The sequence below is a fragment of the Botryllus schlosseri genome, chromosome 9 (genome assembly GCF_051294905.1).
Source record: "Botryllus schlosseri isolate E-star chromosome 9, Bs_hap1, whole genome shotgun sequence".
NCBI classification, from domain to species: Eukaryota; Metazoa; Chordata; class Ascidiacea; order Stolidobranchia; family Styelidae; genus Botryllus; species Botryllus schlosseri.
Window position 1 is genome coordinate 20,949,679 of NC_137244.1, and position 27,459 is coordinate 20,977,137.

The 27,459-nt window shown below is 41.3% G+C and overlaps 2 protein-coding genes across 2 annotated transcripts in view; both read right to left on the bottom strand.

Annotated features, from left to right (window-relative positions):
- Positions 1–27,459, bottom strand: part of LOC145446416 (argininosuccinate lyase-like) — a 130,889-nt gene that overhangs the window by 65,303 nt on the left and 38,127 nt on the right. The gene's annotated exons all lie outside the window — the stretch shown is intronic.
- LOC145446410 (cilia- and flagella-associated protein 99-like) lies at positions 500–27,228 on the bottom strand. Its single transcript, XM_080324697.1, has 14 exons — positions 27,024–27,228; positions 26,839–26,944; positions 26,237–26,369; positions 25,831–25,944; positions 25,571–25,768; positions 25,008–25,137; positions 24,794–24,877; positions 24,644–24,732; positions 23,905–24,088; positions 21,967–22,129; positions 20,815–20,941; positions 19,675–19,905; positions 3,200–3,376; positions 500–716 (listed from the first exon to the last, which is right to left on the bottom strand). The coding sequence occupies exons 1-14, from the start codon at positions 27,132–27,134 to the stop codon at positions 575–577; spliced, it is 1,989 nt and encodes a 662-aa protein (XP_080180823.1). The 5' UTR covers positions 27,135–27,228; the 3' UTR covers positions 500–574.

The following is a 27,459-nucleotide window of genomic DNA, read 5'->3' on the forward strand; positions in this document are numbered from 1 at the left end:
GCATTGTCATACAGGCGGCGCTATGTATGCTATGTTTCTCTCTGATCAATAAACACACTGACCAATCCTTAATTACGATTTCAAGGCGTTCGATCAGCGCGGTACCCCTAATTTACCAAGATATCAATTCATTAGAGTTGAGTAAATCGTAAATGCCGATAATGCAAGTCTTCTCGCTTCGACGAACTTATAGGCCTACGCGTAAGCTCAACTCTCGCACGCTGCGGACACACGTATATAATAACATGCAGTCACTAAAATTTCACGTAGTAAGCAAGCAGTGGGAAATCTTGGCAGACTGGGGCCACGGGCCACATTATCATCTGAGACGGGAAACTGTCCGTGGGCCGAGCCATCACTAAAAATCTCTCAAATTTCTCGCTGGTCTTTTGTGTGCTATAGCAGTACAATTATCGCAATTTCAAAACCAAACAACACTTGCGACGCCTGAAACCTATACCCGTATTTCCCTGTCCAGTAATGTAGAAATCAGTCACGGTACGTTCGTCAAACAGTGGTATTCATCTTACACAAAAATAGAAAGAAAAGTATATCGGCAGTTTCAAAATCAGACTCAAGTCGTCAGCGCGTCTGCGCGTCGACTTCTATGTAGCGACGAAGCTGCTGCGCTCAAATTACCGGCTCGCATTCTCGCTTGCCGTATCTGGCTAGATTCAAGCTGCTGCCAACGATTCGCCTCTTGCACTTTCCTTTCTCTAAACGAAACGGATATCGAATCATGAACAATTTGTGCGGCAGGTAAATCGCACCGTGGTGTCGCAGTAGGACACCGTGATCGTATATTGGATATCAATCGTCGGAGATATTTGGTCTTGGTGATGAAATAATGCTATAAACAAAATATATAATTGTTTCTCAACCGCATTTTCGTGAGTCAGTCTCAGGGATTCCGTTCACTGTAAATCCATGGGTGAGAAAATAGGTGCATTTATCAAATTGCAACCATATAGTGCTGTGGGGTATAAGTCAGGTTAAGTCACTTTTAGGTATCAAATTGTGCATTCACGCCTCTTGCGATGGGCGTTACTGGGTTCAACACACCAATCCTTAAGGAGAAGTTCGAAATCGAAAACCCGTTCTTCTGAAATGCTGATTGAATCTCCAATCTTTGTTAGCTAATTTCCAATTAAGCAATTGGTATCGCGCTGTTGCGGCTCGACCGAGCAATACGATGGCACATTCTAAGGTGAAGCGTCGCATTTCAAACTGGTCTCCTAGAGGAAAAAGTCGAAGGCAAACTGATTTGAAATAAATATTCATTATCATGTTTTCGTTTTGGGTGAAGATCATACTTCATGGTTCTTTAAACACTCTGTTGATGCACAGTTAATTTTGTACACCAGTAATCTATAGTAAGTATTAGATGTGTAGTTAGATATGTAATGTGGTAGACAAATGTTTACATGACTCGGCGAAAATTTGGGATTTCCGAAGGCTTTCAGATTAACGTATGGGTTCCCCGAGTTAGTAAAGGTTAAGAAACACTGGATTAGATCATCAATAAATTCCTTTACGCCAGGTCCTACCCGCTCATCATCAATCATCTGTAATCAGCGGCAACGCGATATCTCGGATTTTAGTCATGTATACCAGCCTAAGGTAGACTTCTACGTTTCGGGCGATATATTGCTGCACGCACGACATGCAGAACGCTATTACAATCTGGCGAACCCGAGCCATGCGCGCCGGAATGCAGCTTTGTGAAATACTGTCCCGCGAAACAATGGGTATCTGTTGCCTATGATTCACTATGACCATAACTGTTATGAGCGATTATGTCAACAACTTGGTGTAGCGGCTTCCTTCGAGCCGCTATGTCTTTGGAATTTCCATAGATAACCATTTTCGCCATGCAGTTATGGCGTGCTATCATCACACGCAGGGAAAATGACATTACGAAATTGAGACCGTGATAATTCGATTGTTAAACTGAAGTTTTCAACGAAGTCTGGCGCAGAGCCGAGCCGTTTGCAAAAAAGTAGACATTTCCCCTGGCAAAGACCAACGGGCCCTGATCCGACACGACATATGCTTGTCAGCGACATACTATTTCCTGCACTATCGAGCGTTCGTTATGTACGGGTATCGGGAAAGTCGGATGCCGAGAACCACGAAAAGGTATTGATCAGGTGTGAACAAAGTAGCCAGAGTTGCTACTCAAGTAGGTATAGATGTGCCGACGTAAATTTCTACTCAAATACAAGTAGAAGTAGGAATTTCCGAGACCTCTCAAAACTACTTTCATATGGGGAAATAGCGTAGTGGTGAGCTTCGACGCCACTTACGCTGGCGTTGGTTCAATTCCCGCCGTCGGAGGTTTGGCTTTGGAGTCCTCTTACCCCGCACCTCCGTTCGTACGGGAGCAAAAAAATCCAAAGAAAGACACGACGAATAACGTGAAATGATGAATACTAAGTAAGTAGTATTACCGAACAAAAAATTCAATAGAAGTGAACAGAGTCCAAAAACCTATCTCCGCGGCCATGACTAATTAGTAGGACTATTTCTGGCTGACACTCGTCAGTTGTAATCATCAGCAACTATAGTAGAGCATTGTTTGTATCATCAAATATGAAGTCACCGGCATGAAATTACGGAATAATCGGGGCGAAGAGATCGCTTAAGCCAGTGGTTACCAACGTGGGCGATATCGCCCCCCAGGAAGCGATTTGGCGGTCTAGGGGGGCGAAAATGGACAAAGGGGGCGGCCGGGGGCAAAAATAGCGAAGGGGGCGATAGAGGGCCGATGACGCGTCAAAACGGCTGACCTTTTTTTTTAGTCAACCCATGAAAATTTAGTTGCAAAAGTGTCAAATCCGACATCGAGCCGAAAAGTTGACCTTTTTTTTGAGTCAACCCGCCGGTGATTACAGTTTGTATGCCCATTTTTCGGTACACAAAAATTTGGGGGGCGATGAACGGTGTTGAGCTTGAAAAGGGGGCGATGTGTCGAAAAAGGTTGGGAACCACTGGCTTAAGCTCAATGTACTATTTGTAGATGGTATACACAAACTCCTTCCGTTGGCACAAACTAGGTTGGCGTATTCTGATTAAAGTCGACTGCAAGACACATAGATGAAAGTGTGAACGGCCTCTCCTGACGACGTGAAATCTGTCGTCTCGATAATATTGGACCAAACCGAATGGTAATCTATATCGCGAACAAACTTGCACCCACCTAGCAAGCCCTCTCGTCCGCGCTCCAGACGAAGGCGTCGGCTTCACTTCCAATTCTTTCGCCAATTTCGACTTCTCCGCTTTTTTCTGCTCAAGCAAGTCGCGAAGTCTCGCCAGATTTTCGTCGTTCTCTATCTCGTTCCGTCTGCGTCTTTGCAATTCCGCTTCCTTTTGAGCTCTGAAAGGGAATTGAGCAATGAGCAGTACTCAAAACCGAGCATACGGAGCTGACGCTGTGAAGCCAGTAGATCTGTTTGGTAACGAAGCACTTTTACCAGCGGGGAAGATAGAGCAGTTGTCGGTACCATCCATGCAGGCGGAACAGCTTCAAGTCCCAACGTTGGAGGTTAGTAGTATAGGAAATGTGCGGAACTCGCGCATGCACCCTATTTACTTAAACAAACAAAGATTATCAATATAATAAGTAATTAAAGAATTAGCTCATTCTCAGTTTTGCAGCAATACTCGGGGGGAATTCCCTTCTGACTGTGCGGCAATTAAAAAGGGGGAATAATTAGAGAGAAAACGAACAAAGAATCTGGATTGACCTTTGTACTCAGACTGGAGTCATTCTACTTGTACTTCTCCGCCTCCTGATTATAATACATTGTAATTTTACTGTATTTTTCCACGATCCATAGCTGACCTCGTACACGACGGTGATAATAGTTGCCTGCCCTGACCCGTTGTTCCGTGGTCCAATTTCATGACCTGGGAGCCCGTCAAACTGGTTGACTCGTCGTTCCGCGGTTGATTCAATTTCGTGTACGGTGGGTCATAATTGCCGGTCGTGACGTCAGTATCGTTTTCTTCTGCTCCATGAGATCCTGGACGGGGCTTGATCATAGTTGCCTGACCTGTCGTCCCGTGGTCCAATTTCGTGTCTTGGGAGCAATAACCCGTCAAACTGGTTGACTCGTCGTTCCGCGGTTGATTCAATTTCGTGTACGGGGGGGTCATAGGAATAATTGCCGGTCGTGACGTCAGTATCGTTTTCTCCTGATCCGTGGGATTCTGGTGCGTGTTTTAGGTGTCCATACGTTCGGCTGTGTAAAGTGATGCTTGTGGTCTGTCTCATACTGTCGTACTTGAACCCGCTTGCTTTGTTGTCCACCCAGACAGTAACGAGAAATGATCTGTTATTATTATAAATATGTGTGTCATTTCGAGTCATACCGAGAATCAGAATGAATGGCCTAGTAGAAATTTGTATTAGGCGACCCGACATAGATTAGCTTAAATAAAGTAACATTATGAATATAATAAGTAATTAAACAAATAGCTGATTCTCAATTTTGCTCGCATCAACGTGTTAATTTCCGGTATTGTAGTAATTGGTGCAAGCAACAACTAATGTTCCACACCTATACCGCGTTCTAGCGTCTTCATAAGGACAGACAGTCCCAACCAAACAATGTATTTATGATGGGTTCTTTTACTGCTTCACGTCTGGTCAAGCGTAATCGTGCCGGTGCTTGTAAATGATATACAATTTACCGCGGCATATTATTTTTGTATGCTGTACAGTGTACACGAGATACAACTTGAATCGATCAGTTGGCGAACTAATGCTTTACCCGTCTGTACGATCGATCGCGAGCTCACCACGCACTTGTCGTTCGAGAGCGACTCATTTCGCTATAGACAATCGGTTGTGTTCGCGTGTACCGTAACATATCCTCAACACTTGTTATGCGAACACCTCCAAGCATATTTACAATATCATGCTAAGGAACTATTGATTCGGCAGCCACGCACTGTCGTTCGAATTTGACTAATTTCGCTGCAGACAATCAGTTGTGCTCGTGTGTACCGTAACATATCCTCAACACATGTTATGCCAACACCGCCGAGCATATTTGCAGCATCATACTACGGATATATTGACTCGACAGAGTGTTACTATAGAAATTAAACATGGAATGGCAACGATCAATTCTGCAGCTTCGCTCCGCTTCGCCGGGGCTGGAATGAAGAATTGTTTTGCGTAAGCGACTGTAGGATTTCTGGCAATCCAAAAGCTATCTTCCCGAGCGCAGAAATTATTGAATCTGGTCTTGATCGAAAGCTACTGTTGCACCGATTCCGAAAATATAAATTAAAATATTGATCGTGTGCTGATCCACCTAGAATATGTCCTCCAAGTCTGAAATATCGGCATTGTTTAGAACAATCGGGTAACCGCAACACAATAGCCATAACAATGTCCCGTTGGGATCAGTGGGCTGACCTTATTTGGCTGCGAAACGCGCTCGGTGGTGCAATAATGGCAATGAATTGTGGTAGATCATACGTTATGCGACCTATAGCCTGAGGTGAGGTGTAAAGTAGAGTGGGAGATTTCGAAATCGGAATCCACTACGACTATAGGATTGCAAAATCAAAGTCCAAAAAACCCGACTGGCACGTAAAGTACTGGTTTCTCCATATATTAGGCTGGGTAAAATGTAACATAAATCCAACTCTCAAAGGCACTGCTGTAAGGGGAGTGTCGTTGTACATTAATTTGCGTACACCGAAACTTTGTATGCGGTGGTGCAATAATGTGGATGAATTGTGCCAGATCACGTGATGCAATCTAGCCTGCTTTCGGTGAGGTGTAAAGATGAGCGGGGAGATTTCGAAATCTGACTCCACCCCGACTCGGGTTGCTAAATCAAAGTCCAAAAAATCCGACTGGCACGTAAAGGCCTGGTATTTCCATGTATTAAGCTGGTAAAATGTATCATAAATCCGACTCTCAAAGACACTTGGCCGCATCCAGTCCGGGTTTAACCAAAACTGATGAAATCTGCGCCGGAAACAAATCGTGACCACCCCCGTCCAGACAAAACAGTTATGCTGTAAGGGGGTGTCGTTGTACATTCATTTGCGTACAGCGAAACTTTGTATCGACTCATTGACGGACTTCTGTTTGTCTGTACAGGTGTTATTAGTGCAATTAGATTTGGCACCCTGGCACACAGCCATATTGGCAAAATCACACAACGATAAGAGCTTTACCCGCCAACAACTCCAACGGGATATATCTATGTAAATTTCATTCATATTAATATGAAAAGCTAATCCACCACGTTCACACGATAATATTTCGTACGAGTCCTTTGACAGGGTTGTTTACGTTAGTATTGTAACATGGTGATCGTCATGCGGACTCATTTAGGGGAGCATATGTCCTCCATTTTCCAGATATGTTCTCCCTTCGACCAAATGTACTCTCTTTCTGTCAATTTGTCCTCCTTGTCAGCTTAACATAGCCAAAAAACGGTCCGTGGACATATGAGCATACGACATTACAGCATGCGAGACTTCGGCATGCGACAATTTGGCATGCGACACGTGAGCATGTGGGTTAAATTACGGGTTAGGGGTAGGTTAGGGTTGGATTTATGGTTGGGTTAGGGTTAGGGTTTAGGTTAGGTTAGGCTAGGTTAGGTTAGGTTAGGCTATGTTTCGGGTTAGGGTAGGTTTTTGGGTTATACAGTCGCATGCTGAAGTGACGCATGCTGATGTGTTCCATGCTGAACTGTCGTTTTCCATTGTGTCGCATGCTCATATGTCAGGCAACCCAAAAAAACACCACGAGTAACGCAAAATGCGGGGCTAGATTACAAAATTCGGGTATTTACGTGGCCAAATCGGAAAAATGACGCTATGACGGTATTGTGCAGGCTATTACGTGGATACGGGGGCCTGAGTAACATGTGAATAGTAGAAGCGCCCCAAACTACCGTTACATGAAAAAGATCGAGCGCACTCGACCATGTCGGGGTATACCCACCTTAGTACAGCCAAATGATCCAATGTCGTACCGAGAATAACCGGGGTGGTGGTACATCATTGTCACAAGATGTACTTTGGAATGCGTGTCAAATCGTCATCGTCCGCTACTCGACTAAAGCAGAATATAGCTTTGAAGTACTCAAGTAGAAGTAGTTTTAAAGAAATGTCGGTATCGTGAAATCGCTTTCTATCCTAATTGTAAAGAGTAGGCCCCCATAACACTATCGAGCCAAAATACAGTTTCGAAGCGATCCAGTAATTTGTAAATCCTATTTATGGATTGCACGGTGTGTTAATTGATTAGAGAGAAGGAGACACGGCGGTGCCTGTATAACAAGGCTGTTCTCAAACCAACATTGTCTTCGTTATCATCGGCCAGATATGTCTTTGCAGTGACATTGCGGTCGTTAAAATACATTGATTAAATACGATTTATCCCGCCGGGGATCAATGGGCGAATAATGTATCGATTCAACAATTCGCCCCGCCAAGTACCTCATTTTCTTATATTCGCCCCGCCGACCGAAGAAGTTGCCCGCCCCCAACAAATATGTAAATGGTGCAATAGCGACAGCTAGCGGTTGTCGATCATCAATAAAAATACTAACCAGTAATACAGCTGTCAAGGATAAACTAGGAATATCTGTGTGAGTCGCCTTGATTGACCCATAGGGCAAGTTTAGACACGAAAGTATTTTGAGGTGTGATATAACACTAGTAATTGTACTGTATTCTTCCACGCACACATACCACAATCGAAAACGGGGTTCGCCCGTCTCATCCCTAGTGTTTTGCCTCGAACAAAAGTATCGGAGAGACCATGGGTCTACACCAACTCTGCCCCCACCACTTTTGAGTAGATATTTGGAAAGACCGGCTCGTGATCACCTCCATACAAGGCATATTAGTTCTGCGTGCAGCGAAACTTTGCAGCGACCTGCGGGGTGTGCATGTGTTAGTGCAATCGTGTTTAGCACAACAAAGAACGTAGTCATTTGAGGATGAATAAAATCTTATCCCACAACGATACCAACTTTACATCCCTCAGCGACTCCAACGGTATGTATTTATGTGAATTCCATATTATTATGAAAAGCTGATCGACCACAAGATACTGTTACGTGCCATCTTTTTTGATAGAGTTGTTATATTGTAACAGGATGATCGGGGAGCTATGGCCTTTTACACTAGCTCTAAAAGGGTAGGGGAATTCGTTAGTGATACACCCGTCTGACGGTGGGGTATTCGACAAAATCACTCTGTTTTACTACGGAACCGATGATCACACTGACGGGCTCGCTTGTCGTACGAGTGCTTGTAATTTCGGTGTGATGTGCGCAATTCAGCTGTATTCACTCGAGTGTGACTCTAACGAAGTCAGTCCTATCAGCTGCTTGAGAAAACTCGTATATTCAGTCAGGTTGACGGCAATGCGATATTTTTGATGCCCCATTGATACTAATGGAGGTTACCGTACGTCCTCCCTCTCTAGGAAAATATCCTCCGTACAAATGTTGTGCTAATTTATCCTTCGGTTCAGCTTAAAATACCCAAAAGACGATGAGTAACGCGAAATGAGGACCTACGAGAGACGGGTAGGGTCTATCTTGCTGTTTCGCATAATCCTGTTATTCAAACGTAGGATTCTGGTGTAGGTCTGATTGATAACTTTATACAAGTGAAGTAAACTCATTACATAACTACTTTCTACTTTTTAAAGTCAAACGTGTAAAGAGGTAATTTCACCTGAAACGATTGAGGAGTAAGTTAAAACGACTTGAGTATATAGCACAAGTACCGAGTACTCGAATCAGTAGCGTGACACCATTACTCACCCAAGTCCGCAACACACAAACCGAAGAAATAATATACAGATATGGAAATAACCCACGATATTTCCCGCTGACACGTTTCAGATTCAGTACAACCCGACAATCTGGCTGCGGTTTGCAATTTGAAAGAGTTTGAAATAAAACGGGGGTGGTACCTAAATTGTGGTATTGTTTTGTGTATTTCAGTGAAGTAAATTCAATTTACATCTCAAACCACTTTATTCTGTGCCCGACCTCATTAAAAATCGATCAAAACCTGGTCACCACCTGCGTAATCAATCCGCTGCGTGTAAAATGGTATATCATGTTGGTGTCGATCGTATAGTAATTTTTCGATTTGCGTCGATCTGCTGTCGAACAGATATATTTTTGACCACCCTCGAAATATACAGTATTACCGCGTTGTCGATATTACGGCTCTGTGGTTAGGCAATATAAATTAGCGACACTCCCAGACTGATCAATAGTGGGATACTCAAGCCCGTAAAACTCTCATTATCCTGTGAAATTATGCGACGCGTTTGGCGCCGCGACGTTGTCTTTGTAGATCGCCTTGAAATCTTAATTAGGGATTGCAGCGTGTGTTGATTGATGAGAGAGAAGCAGAGATGGCGGCTTCATGTTTATGCCAATGCTGTTCCCAAATCCACATTGTTTTCCTCATTATCGGCGAGAAACGGTTTTGAAGTGACATTGCTCTCGTTAAAATACATTCATTAAATACGATTTATTCCTTGTATAAGTGGATGAATGGACCAATAACGTATCGATTCGCCGACCGCTCGTGGTATGGGATAGCTGGGGCATTTCTCAAAGGTTCAGTACTCTCCGTATTTTGAGGTTATTGCACAATCTATCTTTAATATGCTGTAATATAGACAGGTCCAGACTTGTCTATTCACTTCCGTAGACTGACTTTTATAACACATTTTACACAATTAAATACACATGTTCAGTTTATTTGAAGTAATAGCGGACAAGCACATTAACTAATCGTCCAGAACAAGGTGTAGAGCTTCTTTCAGATCTTGGCATACTTTCTTGATATCAGAATCCTTCTTTTGATGTGCGATGTAAAAGCAAGACCAGTTTCGCATACATGAGCATATGATTGCGTATAAGCCGATATTGAAGTCTTCTGAGAGCATCTTCATTATTCCCCCGTCTACACAATATTATTTTCCTCTTAGTGCGTTTCTCAATCCAACAGAACAGTTGAATTGCTATTCGAAGGTATCTGATACAGACAACTGTAAACCAATTCTTTAAGTTTGTTCATCGTAGCGTAACGACCATTTTTACGAATCCATAACTGTATCATTTGATATCGTTGCTCAGTTAAGTTATAGCAATCCGTGTATTGACATTCGGCAATTTCATTGTCAGATAGCTCAAGTTTTTCACGTGCAAACCTATGCCAGTTCATCGGGTCAATCCGATCCATTATGACGTATATATCACTAGCAGTAATCTTGGACATATTCGATCTACAGTGTACAGCGAATAATCATGTAATAAATATTACACGTTATATATTGCCTTGCACTTGATTCAACTACAATAACAAATAAGGCGATCAACTTACGCAATAATGACGTAATCATATCTCAGCGTTACTGGAACCAAGCAAAGCCGCTCTCGTAATAACTAGACTAGAGTAATCAACTACGCAATCATGATGACGTAATCATTACTGTACATGCTTGAACTGCAATACGCAATCATAATGAAGAATATATATATCAATTTCTGCAACTTTTTAATTTTGCTCGCACTGTACGCGATTTCATGTAGATAAATGTTTTGAATATTAGGCACCCTTCCTCCACAAAAAATACGCATCATTTATGAAAGTAGGCATCTAAGCGTTGACCATTACCACGCCCAGATGTAAGAAGACATATGAAGTTTGGGCCAACATGGGTCTCATAGAAGAGTGCCAAAAAGATCGTCAGCGAGAAAACATTGGTCGAAAAGGATTGCCCTTATGTTGACCGTAAACTTCGATATAAATGTATTTGTATGGGTGCCTAAAGTGCTGGCACCGAATAATTATGTCGTGGCAATCTGGACCCCACAGGGCAACTGACATCCCATCCCGAATTATTATTTAACAGTGAAGAAATACCAATTTTGAATCGTGCGCTTCTTTTAGTTTAGTAGTCTGTGTATAGGCGAGTTCAATATCTTTTGATTACATACCGCACAGGAAGTCGGACTGAGAGGATACAAAATTTATAGCAATATACACGCAATTATCAACATTATTGACCTAATCAATCATTAATTATACAGACATTTTACCAGGTCCACGTGGTCGCATCTGAATGGAGACTGCATAGGTCAAAAGTGCTACATTCGGTCAAAGTAGCGATCACCGAATAGATATAGGATTCTTAATTGTATCAATGTGAGGCGAGATGCTATGTAACAGTCCTGGATTTATGACTTTTACCTATACAAGAATAATATATTGCTCAGAACGCAGTAGCCAAAGCAGATGAATATAAAATATGACCTAATATGCCCGCGGGTGTAATCATCCCCTCTCCACATCCGCAACAATTTCGTTGCTAGAGGCACGAGAACAACACCAACTAGCATAATAAATAACAATATATCTCGTCATAATTTTCCAAATATACGTAAGGTCCAACGGACCATGTGACCTCAAACAGCTTTCCATACCTTCGCAAGTTTGTTGCAATTCCAAAAATTGTTGTAATCACCCTATCATCGTCACCAGAAATACATATCTGAGTTGAAAACGCGTGATATCAATCAAGCGTACGTTTAACATTAAATTCAACTAAGTAGCTTAAGTCATCCTCTCATACCATGCAGCAGTGTTGATCGAAAAATCGAGCTGGTTTATTCGTCATCACATACACGGATAAAATGACTCTGCAAAAGCTGACACAAACAAATAATGATGATCAGGCTGAAATGTGGCAACATAGGATTGGAAAGCAGCCGAGTGCAAGTAGTAAATTAGTTGACTTGTTTTGTCATTTCATAACGTCACAATGCTTAGGTAAGAGAGCGTCAAATCAAACACTTATCAAACATATTATGGTATCAGCTTTAAATACCCAGAGGATCGACTTCGCACAATGCGTCGGTTACAACGCTCAGTATAGGCTTACAGCCCAAAATCCTACTTTATATACGTTGCACTAACTAATAATTTCCACGAGTACAGATAGTTTCCTTATAATAAAACACGGTAAGAAGCAGTCAGATTCGGGTATCAATTACGACCCCCGTCAGTTTAAGCCAAGGCAAGGTCAACATTACATGTATTGACTGACTGATATTGAAGAGATCATAGCGTGTAACGGCATTATCGTTGCTCATTATGGCAGACTAGGGAGTGATATTCACATTTGTGTCTGGTTATAATGAAGTCTCCGCAGTCCGCATACACTTATCGGTCACGCATTGAACAGCTCGACGGCAAATTCACACGCTATTGTACGCAGAATTCAGCAGTTATGTAGAATACTGTTCAATACGCAGAACGAATCGTTCGATGAAAACACTGATTGAGAAGTAACTCCATCACGCATGTTTGCATCTTAAACTTTTCTAATAAGATTCGTGTTTATAGGATTCATGTTAATATACTTGTCATGTTAATATACTTGTCAGTCGGGGGGCCGGGTCTGGGAAAATTAATACTTGGCGGTCCGGATTGCTGAATCGATACGTTATTGGCCCATTCATCCACTTATACAAGGAATAAATCGTATTTAATGAATGTATTTTAACGAGAGCAATGTCACTTCAAAACCGTTTCTCGCCGATAATGAGGAAAACAATGTGGATTTGGGAACAGCATTGGCATAAACATGAAGCCGCCATCTCTGCTTCTCTCTCATCAATCAACACACGCTGCAATCCCTAATTAAGATTTCAAGGCGATCTACAAAGACAACGTCGCGGCGCCAAACGCGTCGCATAATTTCACAGGATAATGAGAGTTTTACGGGCTTGAGTATCCCACTATTGATCAGTCTGGGAGTGTCGCTAATTTATATTGCCTAACCACAGAGCCGTAATATCGACAACGCGGTAATACTGTATATTTCGAGGGTGGTCAAAAATATATCTGTTCGACAGCAGATCGACGCAAATCGAAAAATTACTATACGATCGACACCAACATGATATACCATTTTACACGCAGCGGATTGATTACGCAGGTGGTGACCAGGTTTTGATCGATTTTTAATGAGGTCGGGCACAGAATAAAGTGGTTTGAGATGTAAATTGAATTTACTTCACTGAAATACACAAAACAATACCACAATTTAGGTACCACCCCCGTTTTATTTCAAACTCTTTCAAATTGCAAACCGCAGCCAGATTGTCGGGTTGTACTGAATCTGAAACGTGTCAGCGGGAAATATCGTGGGTTATTTCCATATCTGTATATTATTTCTTCGGTTTGTGTGTTGCGGACTTGGGTGAGTAATGGTGTCACGCTACTGATTCGAGTACTCGGTACTTGTGCTATATACTCAAGTCGTTTTAACTTACTCCTCAATCGTTTCAGGTGAAATTACCTCTTTACACGTTTGACTTTAAAAAGTAGAAAGTAGTTATGTAATGAGTTTACTTCACTTGTATAAAGTTATCAATCAGACCTACACCAGAATCCTACGTTTGAATAACAGGATTATGCGAAACAGCAAGATAGACCCTACCCGTCTCTCGTAGGTCCTCATTTCGCGTTACTCATCGTCTTTTGGGTATTTTAAGCTGAACCGAAGGATAAATTAGCACAACATTTGTACGGAGGATATTTTCCTAGAGAGGGAGGACGTACGGTAACCTCCATTAGTATCAATGGGGCATCAAAAATATCGCATTGCCGTCAACCTGACTGAATATACGAGTTTTCTCAAGCAGCTGATAGGACTGACTTCGTTAGAGTCACACTCGAGTGAATACAGCTGAATTGCGCACATCACACCGAAATTACAAGCACTCGTACGACAAGCGAGCCCGTCAGTGTGATCATCGGTTCCGTAGTAAAACAGAGTGATTTTGTCGAATACCCCACCGTCAGACGGGTGTATCACTAACGAATTCCCCTACCCTTTTAGAGCTAGTGTAAAAGGCCATAGCTCCCCGATCATCCTGTTACAATATAACAACTCTATCAAAAAAGATGGCACGTAACAGTATCTTGTGGTCGATCAGCTTTTCATAATAATATGGAATTCACATAAATACATACCGTTGGAGTCGCTGAGGGATGTAAAGTTGGTATCGTTGTGGGATAAGATTTTATTCATCCTCAAATGACTACGTTCTTTGTTGTGCTAAACACGATTGCACTAACACATGCACACCCCGCAGGTCGCTGCAAAGTTTCGCTGCACGCAGAACTAATATGCCTTGTATGGAGGTGATCACGAGCCGGTCTTTCCAAATATCTACTCAAAAGTGGTGGGGGCAGAGTTGGTGTAGACCCATGGTCTCTCCGATACTTTTGTTCGAGGCAAAACACTAGGGATGAGACGGGCGAACCCCGTTTTCGATTGTGGTATGTGTGCGTGGAAGAATACAGTACAATTACTAGTGTTATATCACACCTCAAAATACTTTCGTGTCTAAACTTGCCCTATGGGTCAATCAAGGCGACTCACACAGATATTCCTAGTTTATCCTTGACAGCTGTATTACTGGTTAGTATTTTTATTGATGATCGACAACCGCTAGCTGTCGCTATTGCACCATTTACATATTTGTTGGGGGCGGGCAACTTCTTCGGTCGGCGGGGCGAATATAAGAAAATGAGGTACTTGGCGGGGCGAATTGTTGAATCGATACATTATTCGCCCATTGATCCCCGGCGGGATAAATCGTATTTAATCAATGTATTTTAACGACCGCAATGTCACTGCAAAGACATATCTGGCCGATGATAACGAAGACAATGTTGGTTTGAGAACAGCCTTGTTATACAGGCACCGCCGTGTCTCCTTCTCTCTAATCAATTAACACACCGTGCAATCCATAAATAGGATTTACAAATTACTGGATCGCTTCGAAACTGTATTTTGGCTCGATAGTGTTATGGGGGCCTACTCTTTACAATTAGGATAGAAAGCGATTTCACGATACCGACATTTCTTTAAAACTACTTCTACTTGAGTACTTCAAAGCTATATTCTGCTTTAGTCGAGTAGCGGACGATGACGATTTGACACGCATTCCAAAGTACATCTTGTGACAATGATGTACCACCACCCCGGTTATTCTCGGTACGACATTGGATCATTTGGCTGTACTAAGGTGGGTATACCCCGACATGGTCGAGTGCGCTCGATCTTTTTCATGTAACGGTAGTTTGGGGCGCTTCTACTATTCACATGTTACTCAGGCCCCCGTATCCACGTAATAGCCTGCACAATACCGTCATAGCGTCATTTTTCCGATTTGGCCACGTAAATACCCGAATTTTGTAATCTAGCCCCGCATTTTGCGTTACTCGTGGTGTTTTTTTGGGTTGCCTGACATATGAGCATGCGACACAATGGAAAACGACAGTTCAGCATGGAACACATCAGCATGCGTCACTTCAGCATGCGACTGTATAACCCAAAAACCTACCCTAACCCGAAACATAGCCTAACCTAACCTAACCTAGCCTAACCTAACCTAAACCCTAACCCTAACCCAACCATAAATCCAACCCTAACCTACCCCTAACCCGTAATTTAACCCACATGCTCACGTGTCGCATGCCAAATTGTCGCATGCCGAAGTCTCGCATGCTGTAATGTCGTATGCTCATATGTCCACGGACCGTTTTTTGGCTATGTTAAGCTGACAAGGAGGACAAATTGACAGAAAGAGAGTACATTTGGTCGAAGGGAGAACATATCTGGAAAATGGAGGACATATGCTCCCCTAAATGAGTCCGCATGACGATCACCATGTTACAATACTAACGTAAACAACCCTGTCAAAGGACTCGTACGAAATATTATCGTGTGAACGTGGTGGATTAGCTTTTCATATTAATATGAATGAAATTTACATAGATATATCCCGTTGGAGTTGTTGGCGGGTAAAGCTCTTATCGTTGTGTGATTTTGCCAATATGGCTGTGTGCCAGGGTGCCAAATCTAATTGCACTAATAACACCTGTACAGACAAACAGAAGTCCGTCAATGAGTCGATACAAAGTTTCGCTGTACGCAAATGAATGTACAACGACACCCCCTTACAGCATAACTGTTTTGTCTGGACGGGGGTGGTCACGATTTGTTTCCGGCGCAGATTTCATCAGTTTTGGTTAAACCCGGACTGGATGCGGCCAAGTGTCTTTGAGAGTCGGATTTATGATACATTTTACCAGCTTAATACATGGAAATACCAGGCCTTTACGTGCCAGTCGGATTTTTTGGACTTTGATTTAGCAACCCGAGTCGGGGTGGAGTCAGATTTCGAAATCTCCCCGCTCATCTTTACACCTCACCGAAAGCAGGCTAGATTGCATCACGTGATCTGGCACAATTCATCCACATTATTGCACCACCGCATACAAAGTTTCGGTGTACGCAAATTAATGTACAACGACACTCCCCTTACAGCAGTGCCTTTGAGAGTTGGATTTATGTTACATTTTACCCAGCCTAATATATGGAGAAACCAGTACTTTACGTGCCAGTCGGGTTTTTTGGACTTTGATTTTGCAATCCTATAGTCGTAGTGGATTCCGATTTCGAAATCTCCCACTCTACTTTACACCTCACCTCAGGCTATAGGTCGCATAACGTATGATCTACCACAATTCATTGCCATTATTGCACCACCGAGCGCGTTTCGCAGCCAAATAAGGTCAGCCCACTGATCCCAACGGGACATTGTTATGGCTATTGTGTTGCGGTTACCCGATTGTTCTAAACAATGCCGATATTTCAGACTTGGAGGACATATTCTAGGTGGATCAGCACACGATCAATATTTTAATTTATATTTTCGGAATCGGTGCAACAGTAGCTTTCGATCAAGACCAGATTCAATAATTTCTGCGCTCGGGAAGATAGCTTTTGGATTGCCAGAAATCCTACAGTCGCTTACGCAAAACAATTCTTCATTCCAGCCCCGGCGAAGCGGAGCGAAGCTGCAGAATTGATCGTTGCCATTCCATGTTTAATTTCTATAGTAACACTCTGTCGAGTCAATATATCCGTAGTATGATGCTGCAAATATGCTCGGCGGTGTTGGCATAACATGTGTTGAGGATATGTTACGGTACACACGAGCACAACTGATTGTCTGCAGCGAAATTAGTCAAATTCGAACGACAGTGCGTGGCTGCCGAATCAATAGTTCCTTAGCATGATATTGTAAATATGCTTGGAGGTGTTCGCATAACAAGTGTTGAGGATATGTTACGGTACACGCGAACACAACCGATTGTCTATAGCGAAATGAGTCGCTCTCGAACGACAAGTGCGTGGTGAGCTCGCGATCGATCGTACAGACGGGTAAAGCATTAGTTCGCCAACTGATCGATTCAAGTTGTATCTCGTGTACACTGTACAGCATACAAAAATAATATGCCGCGGTAAATTGTATATCATTTACAAGCACCGGCACGATTACGCTTGACCAGACGTGAAGCAGTAAAAGAACCCATCATAAATACATTGTTTGGTTGGGACTGTCTGTCCTTATGAAGACGCTAGAACGCGGTATAGGTGTGGAACATTAGTTGTTGCTTGCACCAATTACTACAATACCGGAAATTAACACGTTGATGCGAGCAAAATTGAGAATCAGCTATTTGTTTAATTACTTATTATATTCATAATGTTACTTTATTTAAGCTAATCTATGTCGGGTCGCCTAATACAAATTTCTACTAGGCCATTCATTCTGATTCTCGGTATGACTCGAAATGACACACATATTTATAATAATAACAGATCATTTCTCGTTACTGTCTGGGTGGACAACAAAGCAAGCGGGTTCAAGTACGACAGTATGAGACAGACCACAAGCATCACTTTACACAGCCGAACGTATGGACACCTAAAACACGCACCAGAATCCCACGGATCAGGAGAAAACGATACTGACGTCACGACCGGCAATTATTCCTATGACCCCCCCGTACACGAAATTGAATCAACCGCGGAACGACGAGTCAACCAGTTTGACGGGTTATTGCTCCCAAGACACGAAATTGGACCACGGGACGACAGGTCAGGCAACTATGATCAAGCCCCGTCCAGGATCTCATGGAGCAGAAGAAAACGATACTGACGTCACGACCGGCAATTATGACCCACCGTACACGAAATTGAATCAACCGCGGAACGACGAGTCAACCAGTTTGACGGGCTCCCAGGTCATGAAATTGGACCACGGAACAACGGGTCAGGGCAGGCAACTATTATCACCGTCGTGTACGAGGTCAGCTATGGATCGTGGAAAAATACAGTAAAATTACAATGTATTATAATCAGGAGGCGGAGAAGTACAAGTAGAATGACTCCAGTCTGAGTACAAAGGTCAATCCAGATTCTTTGTTCGTTTTCTCTCTAATTATTCCCCCTTTTTAATTGCCGCACAGTCAGAAGGGAATTCCCCCCGAGTATTGCTGCAAAACTGAGAATGAGCTAATTCTTTAATTACTTATTATATTGATAATCTTTGTTTGTTTAAGTAAATAGGGTGCATGCGCGAGTTCCGCACATTTCCTATACTACTGAGGTTATTCTGGGATCCTCGTCCCCTGTGTCGCTGTTCTTACGGCGACAAAAAAAAAGTCCAGAAAAAAGATCCGATAAAGAAAGAAAAGAGCAAGTAATAGCTTCTAAAACAGGGACGGGCAACATACCGTCCGCGGTCACAATATGCTGCATTCTCCACTGCTTTATCACTACGTCAAATTATAGTGACTGTAGGTTTTTCGTTCTTTTTTTCGGACACAAATAATAGTGATTTTTAGTTATTCTTTAGTTCTTTGTTTTCTTTGTGTGTGTCATGCACCCAGAGTTCAAAGACTTTGATCGACCGCATAATCATGTCTCATTGACTTCAACAGCTATTGAAATACATTACATTAATAAATTCATAGAATACTGTTTTGGTTTCTATGCTTCAAACTTAAAATTCACATTGAATACGATTAATCCTTGTATAGGTGGATAAATACACGTTCAATGTACCAATTCAGGACTCAAGCCCGCCAATTACTCCATTTCCCTATATCCGGCCCGCCGGCTGCGAGACTTCGGCATCCCCCTGTCCGTTCATTGCATCGCATTGTGTGTCTCGTATATCGCATTATACATTGTGTGGGCGTCTTGGGCAGATGATATTTAACAAACTCTTGGAGGTACAGAACTTCAGAATAGAATTGAATAATATATTCTTATTGAAATGAAACCGGATATTTTCGTCAGGGGTAATTGTCAGCAACTAGTAGAGAATTGAAATCACCCAATATGACGTCACACGCAAAAGAATTCGATGCCATGCAGTTAACGTTTTAAAGTAGAAAGTAGTGTTGGGGTATATTTGCGTCCCCTTTGTGAGTGAAATTGTCATAACAATTGGGCAAAATAGAGTCTATGTATCACGGTAACTGAATTTATTTTCGAAAAATACCACCTATTTATGGAATCATTAGTCACTTTGCATTGGTCGTGAATATGCGCATTGCATTTCGAAAGTTGTCATCTCCAACTGCTATGTCTTGGAAATTGCTACTTGTACTCAAGTGGAAATTACGCCGTTACTTATACTACCATTTAAGTGACAATGCTGAGTACTTTGACCACTTTCGTATCCATCCTAAAGTCTCGGTAGTAAAAAGTTCACCGCTTACTTCATAGCAGCAGCTTTGGTCATCTCCGTCCTGTGAACCGATATCAGAGCGAGTTGTTCCATGAGCCTGTCGTTTTTCGCCTGCTTTTCCTGGATGTTCGTGTCCCGCTTCTGTTCCTCCACGGCCTTTCGCTGCTCCTTCACCAGGCACAGGCGTTCCCGTAACTCCACGATGGACATCTCGGAAAGGAGAGCGTGACCGGCAGTCGAGGATAGGTCGACGAACTTGTTTCTGACGAGAGGAATTTCAAGAGATTGTTGGAGACGTACAGTACTTCAGTATGCAATTGTAGAATGAATTCATATTGAAATAAACCCGAATATTTTCGGCGGACACTCGTCACGGGTAATCGTCATCAACAAGCCAATTCTCTACTAGAGTCTGTCGAAAATATTCGGATTTATTTCAATAAAAACATATTATTCGAATGGAAATTCACAAGAGATGGTCATCAACGAAGCACTTCTACATTTTCGGGGAAGGTTCTGCCTATTCGCACGACTTACCCAATGGGTTATGTTGATAGGTTTATACTTACATTTCTAGTTGAACAGTTTTTCAGGCTAAACTACCTTTTTATAGTAGATTTGAAGGTAGAAAATAGTTTTGGTATAAGTCTATACTTTTTCGGAGTACTAAAGCCTATTTGCACTGCTTCGTCAATGTGCTATGCTTTTAGGCTATACTTCAACTACTATTTGAACATTTATTTATGCAAAACTACTTACTTTTTACAATTGTATTTTGAAAAAGTGGAGATTAGTTTTGGGATTAGAGCGAAATTGACATTGCAATCGCGTGAAATATCTCATATATCACGGTAACTGAGTATATTTTCGAAGATCCTCTCAATTCGTAGTGTCGTTAGTAATTTTGCGTTCTAATGAGTAGACACATCATGCCATATCGAAAGTAACCGCCTCAGATTGACTGTATGTGAAGCCTCGACCAAAACCAACTCTACTCAAAGACGTTTTGACATGTACTGGAATTTGCTTTCCCTATTTGTAAAGGAGTTCAAATGGACGATGTCACTTCTACTTCCACATGAGTAGGAACGCTGACTGATTTGACCAACTCTGAATGTCACACATGATACAGCTACAGACTCTCGTGTTTCACAGCAACTCTAAAACGCACCTATTAACCGGGATGGACTCCATTGCACGGATTTCCTGAATCAGTTCGATTTTTCTTCTCATTTCCAACTCGGCGTCTTCCAAGGCTTGCCTCATGAGATCGCGACTCTCGGCGTTGACTTCTTGCACTGAACAAGGCAAAGTAACTTTGATGTAATGTCAGCTCTGGGACTTTATGTGTGCAAGGCTGATACGAGTGATTTGCCCCTGGAGTCGGAGCTAAGAGTCACGTCAGTTTACGAATTCAACTAAGGGCAGCTGCATAAAAATGTTAACAATACACACAGGTCAGCTATATTGCTGGGAGATATCGGGGTCAGATTTTTTACAATTTCTTGGAAGCGGAGCTGATCAATAACAAAATACTTCAGTGTCTGTGGCAAAACTACTCAATTTTTAATTTTTGGATTTTGTGAAGTAGAAAGTAGATTTGAGATGTGTTTCCACCCCTTTATAAGTAAAATCGTCATGACGGCCGTGCGGAACAGCCATTGTATCATAGCAGCTTTATAGATATCGGAAAATGGCGTCTCTTAATAGTGTCATTTGTCATTTTGTGATATGCATGAAGATACACCCTGCAGTTAACTGCTAAAAGTATGAGACTCTATGATCATATCCAGGGACGTATAGAGTACTATATATCTCTGACTACTTTTAGAAACTACTTCCTCGAGTACTTTTTCTACCTTTATTATCTATTTCCCTTGAAGTAGTTTTGACACATCTTGGAAATCGTTAGTTCCACTTGTTGTTGAACAGCTTCTTGGAGGTACAGAACTTCAACATACAATTTAATGGTTTATTCATATTGAAATGAACCCGAATATTTTCGGCTGGCACTTGTCAGGGGTAATCGTCACCAACTAATAGAGAATTCAAAAGAACATCGTATATCAACATTCGTATCACAAAATATGTCGCCACCAGCATGAAATTCCGAATACTAGCGCATTCAATGCACTATTTTTAGATGGTACATTAACTCTAGTTGTATTTGGGTAGAAATTTACGACGTTACTTTAAGCTTTACTTGATTACCAATGCTGTCTACTTTTACCACCTCTTCCAGGAAGTCCATTTGAAGGAGTCGTTATTTAATTGTGTGATAATAGATAGCATAATTGGATGCAGGAAAGCAATCAGATTGTACCTAATTTTCTTTTGTATGCCACAAGCTTTTCTTTGGCGAGTTTGGCATTTTCGTGTCCGTCCATTATTTCCTTCACCAGACTTTTCATTTGTTCTTCCTCCTCGATACGAAGCGTCAGAAATTCTTCCATCATTTCCGCCGTTTCTACTTTCATCTCGAGAACCTTACGACAAAATAGGAATAGGATGTTGTATAATTTTGTGCTTCATGTTTTTTTGGGACTTGATCAAACCCACCACCTATCGAACAAGGAGCCGGACCCGTCACTATTATGCTATCTTGTCGGTAGAACAAAAGAACTCTATTTACTTTGAATTCATGTTCAAGAATGGTTGGAATGCAGCTGTAAATTATACGTTACACAGATACCAAAGTACTGAAATATGTACAGCTGTGCTTAGAGCAGGGGTTCTCAACCTGGGGGGCGTGAAACATCTGAAGGGGGGCGCAAAGAAGCGGTGACCTGAAAAAAAGCGCGATTTTCCTCCAATGCACACGTGTTTCTCTCTATATGAACCTAATTTCATCTTTTTTATTCTCTTATCAACATTCATAATCGTCCATACCACCAAACAATCTGTTATTATTGCTGGCATCCCAGTTGGATTTTGTGATATGACGATAAGGGGGCCGCGAAATTTTGCACTATCAAAAAGGGGGGCGTATCTAAAAAAAGGTTGAGAACCACTGGCTTAGAGGGCTTACACAGTTGGGAGATACTCCAGTACATAGGTGGCCTATAATGAAGTACCGTACTACTTTTTCAGAGTTTTGCTTACTTGCTCTCTACTTATTCAAGTGGTTATGTTTTTAGACTACTTGCACTTCTACTTGAATAGTTTTTAGGCTAAATGATTAAATTTTTACATATTGTAATTTTAAAAGTAGAAAGTAGTTTTGTGACGAGTTTGCATCACTTTTATGACTAGGATTGAGTGAGCGAGAGAGAAATATTCATGGATTTGCCCAACCGTCAAGAAAATAACATTGACATATGAAATAATAACAAGAAACTTAAAGGTATGGCACAGGGTATAATCGATATGACTCTGAGTAGGGTCAACTGGTCTGATCACACCCTACATCCAACAATTACAGATATTCTTTATAAATTTTGGTTGCAGTCCGTTGGTATTAGTAAATTCATCATAGCATAAAATGAACAATAACAATACCAACATGAAAAATTGGGGCGGGACAAGTGGAGTCAATGATAGGAGATGAGGTGTGTGAATAATTCTTTTTTAAACGAGTGATATGGAAGGTGTCGTATAGATGGGGGTATGAAATTCAAAATAACAGGACCGGCGTAGTCGATTGATTTCTTTGTGAGGTTACTGATGGGCGGGCGTATATGGATGTTGCCCTTGGAAGAACGTCTGGTACTATTGGAGTGTACACTTCGAGCAAGCACGAAGAAATTATCGAAGACAGGAGGCAAGTCATTCCAAGTCAAAAGTCATAAGAACCCCTTGAAATAGTAACTGAATATATTTCCAAAGGTTCTGCCTATCACTACTTCATTAGTTATTTTGCGATAGTCGCGAGGATGCTTTTTGTTTTTTTGAAAGTAGCCACCTTCGATTAACATTAAAGGTACGCGGCTCCTCGACCAAACCTACTATTGAATCTACTTACTCGTTAACTCTCTATACGTTTCATTTTTGACTTCCACTTGAAATAGTCTTGACATATCACAGAAATTGCTACTGCTATTTGCAACCGAGTAATAATTTGTGGTGTTACTTCTACTTGGCTACTCAAGTAGCAACACCGACTAGAGACGCTCTGACCACTGCTGCTCCACTACTATGTGATAGACAATAAAACAGTGAGAAGGAGAATAGTAGTATAGCATGACTACGATTACGACACATTGCGGATTTTAACATGACAGAATATACTTTAGACACGATGGTGCACACCGCACAGACATACCTTTTGTTGATTCTCCTTAGCCCGTCTTTGCCTTGCGATGATTGCTTCCTCCCGACTCAGTTTTCCTTCCACTCTCTTCCGTTCCGAGTCGGTCTCCTTACGCTTCCTGTCTTCGCTGAGTTTCTTCTGCTGCCAGGCGTCGAATTCCGACCCGTCCTTTGCTCCCGCCAATAATTTTTCCAATCTAATCATGACGAACAAAGTGCAGGAAGAGCGATTAATCGTAGCCCTTTACGGGAGAATTAAAAATAAACGATACATAATAAGAAGCCAGACCGTAAAGAATGGTAAGAGACAAAAAGACGCTGTTGTTGTGAAATCATTGACATCAGTCAAGGTGTTTGTAAAGCCCAATATTTCCAAACTAAATAAGAATAGGACTATAGGAATAAGAGGTTGTATATTTTTGTCCTTGATGTTTTTGCTGAATATGCACCGACTCATGATATGCATATATACACGATCTGTGCATACTGCGCAGTGTGCAACTGTGCATGCATACCATGAGTGCATGATGTGTATATACCGCTGAACAAGGACAGCGCAGAAATAGCCTCATAAGGCTTTCCCGTCCATGCTATCCCAGAAATTGTGAGCAACAAGCTGGGATGCCGCAGGTACCAGTTTTGCCATAAATGGAATAATTTCATGCAGCGATACCGAGACTGCATGAAACAGCTCTACGAGTAACACTAAAACATAAATATCCAAACTAAATGTCTACAAAAAAACCACTCACTTTTCTAACTGTTCACCTTCTTTTTTACGAAAGATGGCCCCTTCCCTTAGTATTGCAGCAGCGTTCATTCTTGTAGGACGGCTCTGTTTCTAACAAAGTCAATCGCATATGAAAACATATAAACGTATAAAATAAGATGTCAATATTTACTATGTTTTTCGGTATCGGTCGAGCGTGACGTTGGTTGAAATTCAGTTTTGATTCTTCGTCCATTTTTATTTTCTCCAGAATCGTCTGAAGGGAAACAGTGTGGTATATACATCATACTTCTGAAGTTTTCAGAAAAAATAATGCTTATCAAAAGTAAATTACTGCTACAGGAATCCATATGGCATATATTTTCCAATATTTCACAATACTTTACCATAGCTTTAGCCGATTTCTCAGCATTAGCGCAATTGAATTGGTCTGCTTCTGTCTCGAGAAGAAATTCTTCTGCCCTCAAACGATTTTCTTCCCTCAATCTCGCCAATTCGTCAAATTCTTTAGGCTCTCTAAATTAATGCAAACCATATCACACAATAGGTAGATGGATGGTAAAACAAGTTACTTCATAAACCAACAGCCAAAATGCACAATGATACAACATCTTATAGAATTTATCAACCCACTGAATAAGTATTAGTTAAATTACAAGGGAAACATTCAATTTCGATGTGCTCAGTCGCAAAAAGAGGGCATTTACGATAACTATTATATATTAGATGTCCTTCATAGACACCGACCTAAATAGACGCAACTCTTGTGCATTATCATATACGAAGCTTGGATCATTAAACAGGTGATTGGCTGGTAATTGACAATTGTATTTGGTGATGAATCAGTGACTGGAAACTATCACATGCCACAGTTGTGGGTACTGTAAATGGATACGGTATGTTAATTTTGACGTGTAGATAAGAAATTAACGATCTGCAAACAACTTACTTGTAAATGTGATCGGGAACAGGTTTGTGTCGCTTCAATTTCGGGATTTTATCAGGAATAGGCACGCCTTTCGGTTTTGGTTGAGTTATGTTGAACGGACGCGGATCGGTCACAGGAATTGTGGGCTTCTTCAAAGAGATTTTATTATCGACAATGTCTTTCAAATGGTTGACTAATTTGTCCAACTGCGGTTTCCACCTGAAAAGCGGTAGTAGCGATAAGAAACGTTTTCTTAAGCAAGTACTGAAAATTATACAAACCTTAGTAAAGGCATCATAACTTGTTCCTGTACGAACTGGCTGTCATATTCTTTGCACCAATCACTATATATCCAAGTGTCGAGATTTCCTTCCGAAAGAAAGAATCTCAAAAACCTGAAACAATAATCATCTATTTAAAAAAAGTTTTCTAGGACGAAAATTCCTGTATTCAGTTTTACATATAAAATGCTGATACTTGCTTTGAATTGCATATTTCGAGTCCTATTTTACTGTCTGAAAAGGATTAGTCATTCAAACTGATTGTTCAAATAATAATTAGCCTACATTATACCACATCACATTACATTTAATAGAATTACCGAACAAATAAAATTTAGGACTATCCAACAACTGATAGTTTACGATTCTCCACTAATGTCAACTTCAAAAGTATAGTTCTGTTTACCTGTGCATCTTATTGATATCTTGCGATAAAACGAAATTTTTCATATGGGCCATTTTTAGTTCGTCCAGTCTGAATAATATCAAGTAACACACCACACAGAATAGATTGGAGTCTGAAGACAAGCAGTTCTTTCCTGCAACAAGACAAGAAGGTAGATGTAAATGCGGTGTTAAAAATTGAGACAGAACTTTTCTAATTTCCCAAAGGAACTCGGACGGTATGATTGACACGTAATGCTACCAATTGCCTACATCATTACATTTGCATAACATACATTTATCGTTTTATTTCATCTGGCCAATACACCATAGTAGTGATATCGCCAAAACAGCATTATCGGCCCACCATAGGCTCTCCTATTTTATGCACGCCAAGTGGTGAAGAACTTCATACTATAGGTATAGATGCAGATGAGGTTTTTTCATAACTGGAGATTGATACAATGCTTCAGGTTTTATATGATGTCATTATGTTCTTACACAAAACTGTGATATGGCGTAATGTAACTCAAGGATGGTGCAGTTATACTACATATAATGGTAAAATTACTGGGTGTTAGCCATCCATATTGCTATAACTTTCATGCAATTGATGTATCTTACCATCAAGAAGATAAAACCCGTCAACAATGACTTTGATGATCTTTCTGAACTCGAAACATCCTGAGAAAACTTCAATAATGAATGTATGATCATCATCGCTTAATCCCTGTAAGACAAAAAATATTTAGATGAATAAACAGAGTACATTATCGTACCAAAAGACCAACTAAAATTACGAAAACAACCTTTCTTCTTTTCATGAAATCTTTAATGAACTCTTCCACACTTTCATCTTCGGCACTAAAATCGTTCAGGGCGTCTATGCATACTTCGAAAAGGTTTTTGTACGATAGCATTTCGTATTCCGGCTTGCAAATTCGATTACGCAATGAAATATTAGGCGTGCACGTATGGCATGACCAAGACAGACAGACAACAACAAAACAATCCGTTGCCCAAAGCAACGAGATTATTTGCGAGGTGGCGCTATACAGCTGATAACAGACGGTACATGCCTACATGGCTCGTCGTGCAGCGTAAATTTTCTAATAATCTAGGAAATCTTTATATCGTTCAATCGTACTATATTTACAGTGATATGTTGCAAATATCTACGTACAAACGTGAAAACCGAAATACATCGCTTATGCCCAGGTGGTGTCAGATTTCAAAGACTACTCC

Excerpts from the sequence above, each read along its gene's own strand:
- LOC145446410 (XM_080324697.1), bottom strand. The coding sequence starts at position 27,134 with ATGCTATCGTACAAAAACCTTTTCGAAGTATGCATAGACGCCCTGAAC. Across the intron at positions 24,733-24,793 it reads GACCGATACCGAAAAACATA|AAACAGAGCCGTCCTACAAG; the intron begins GTAAATATTGAC and ends TGACTTTGTTAG. Across the intron at positions 3,377-19,674 it reads ACCAAAGCTGCTGCTATGAA|AGCTCAAAAGGAAGCGGAAT; the intron begins GTAAGCGGTGAA and ends ATTCCCTTTCAG.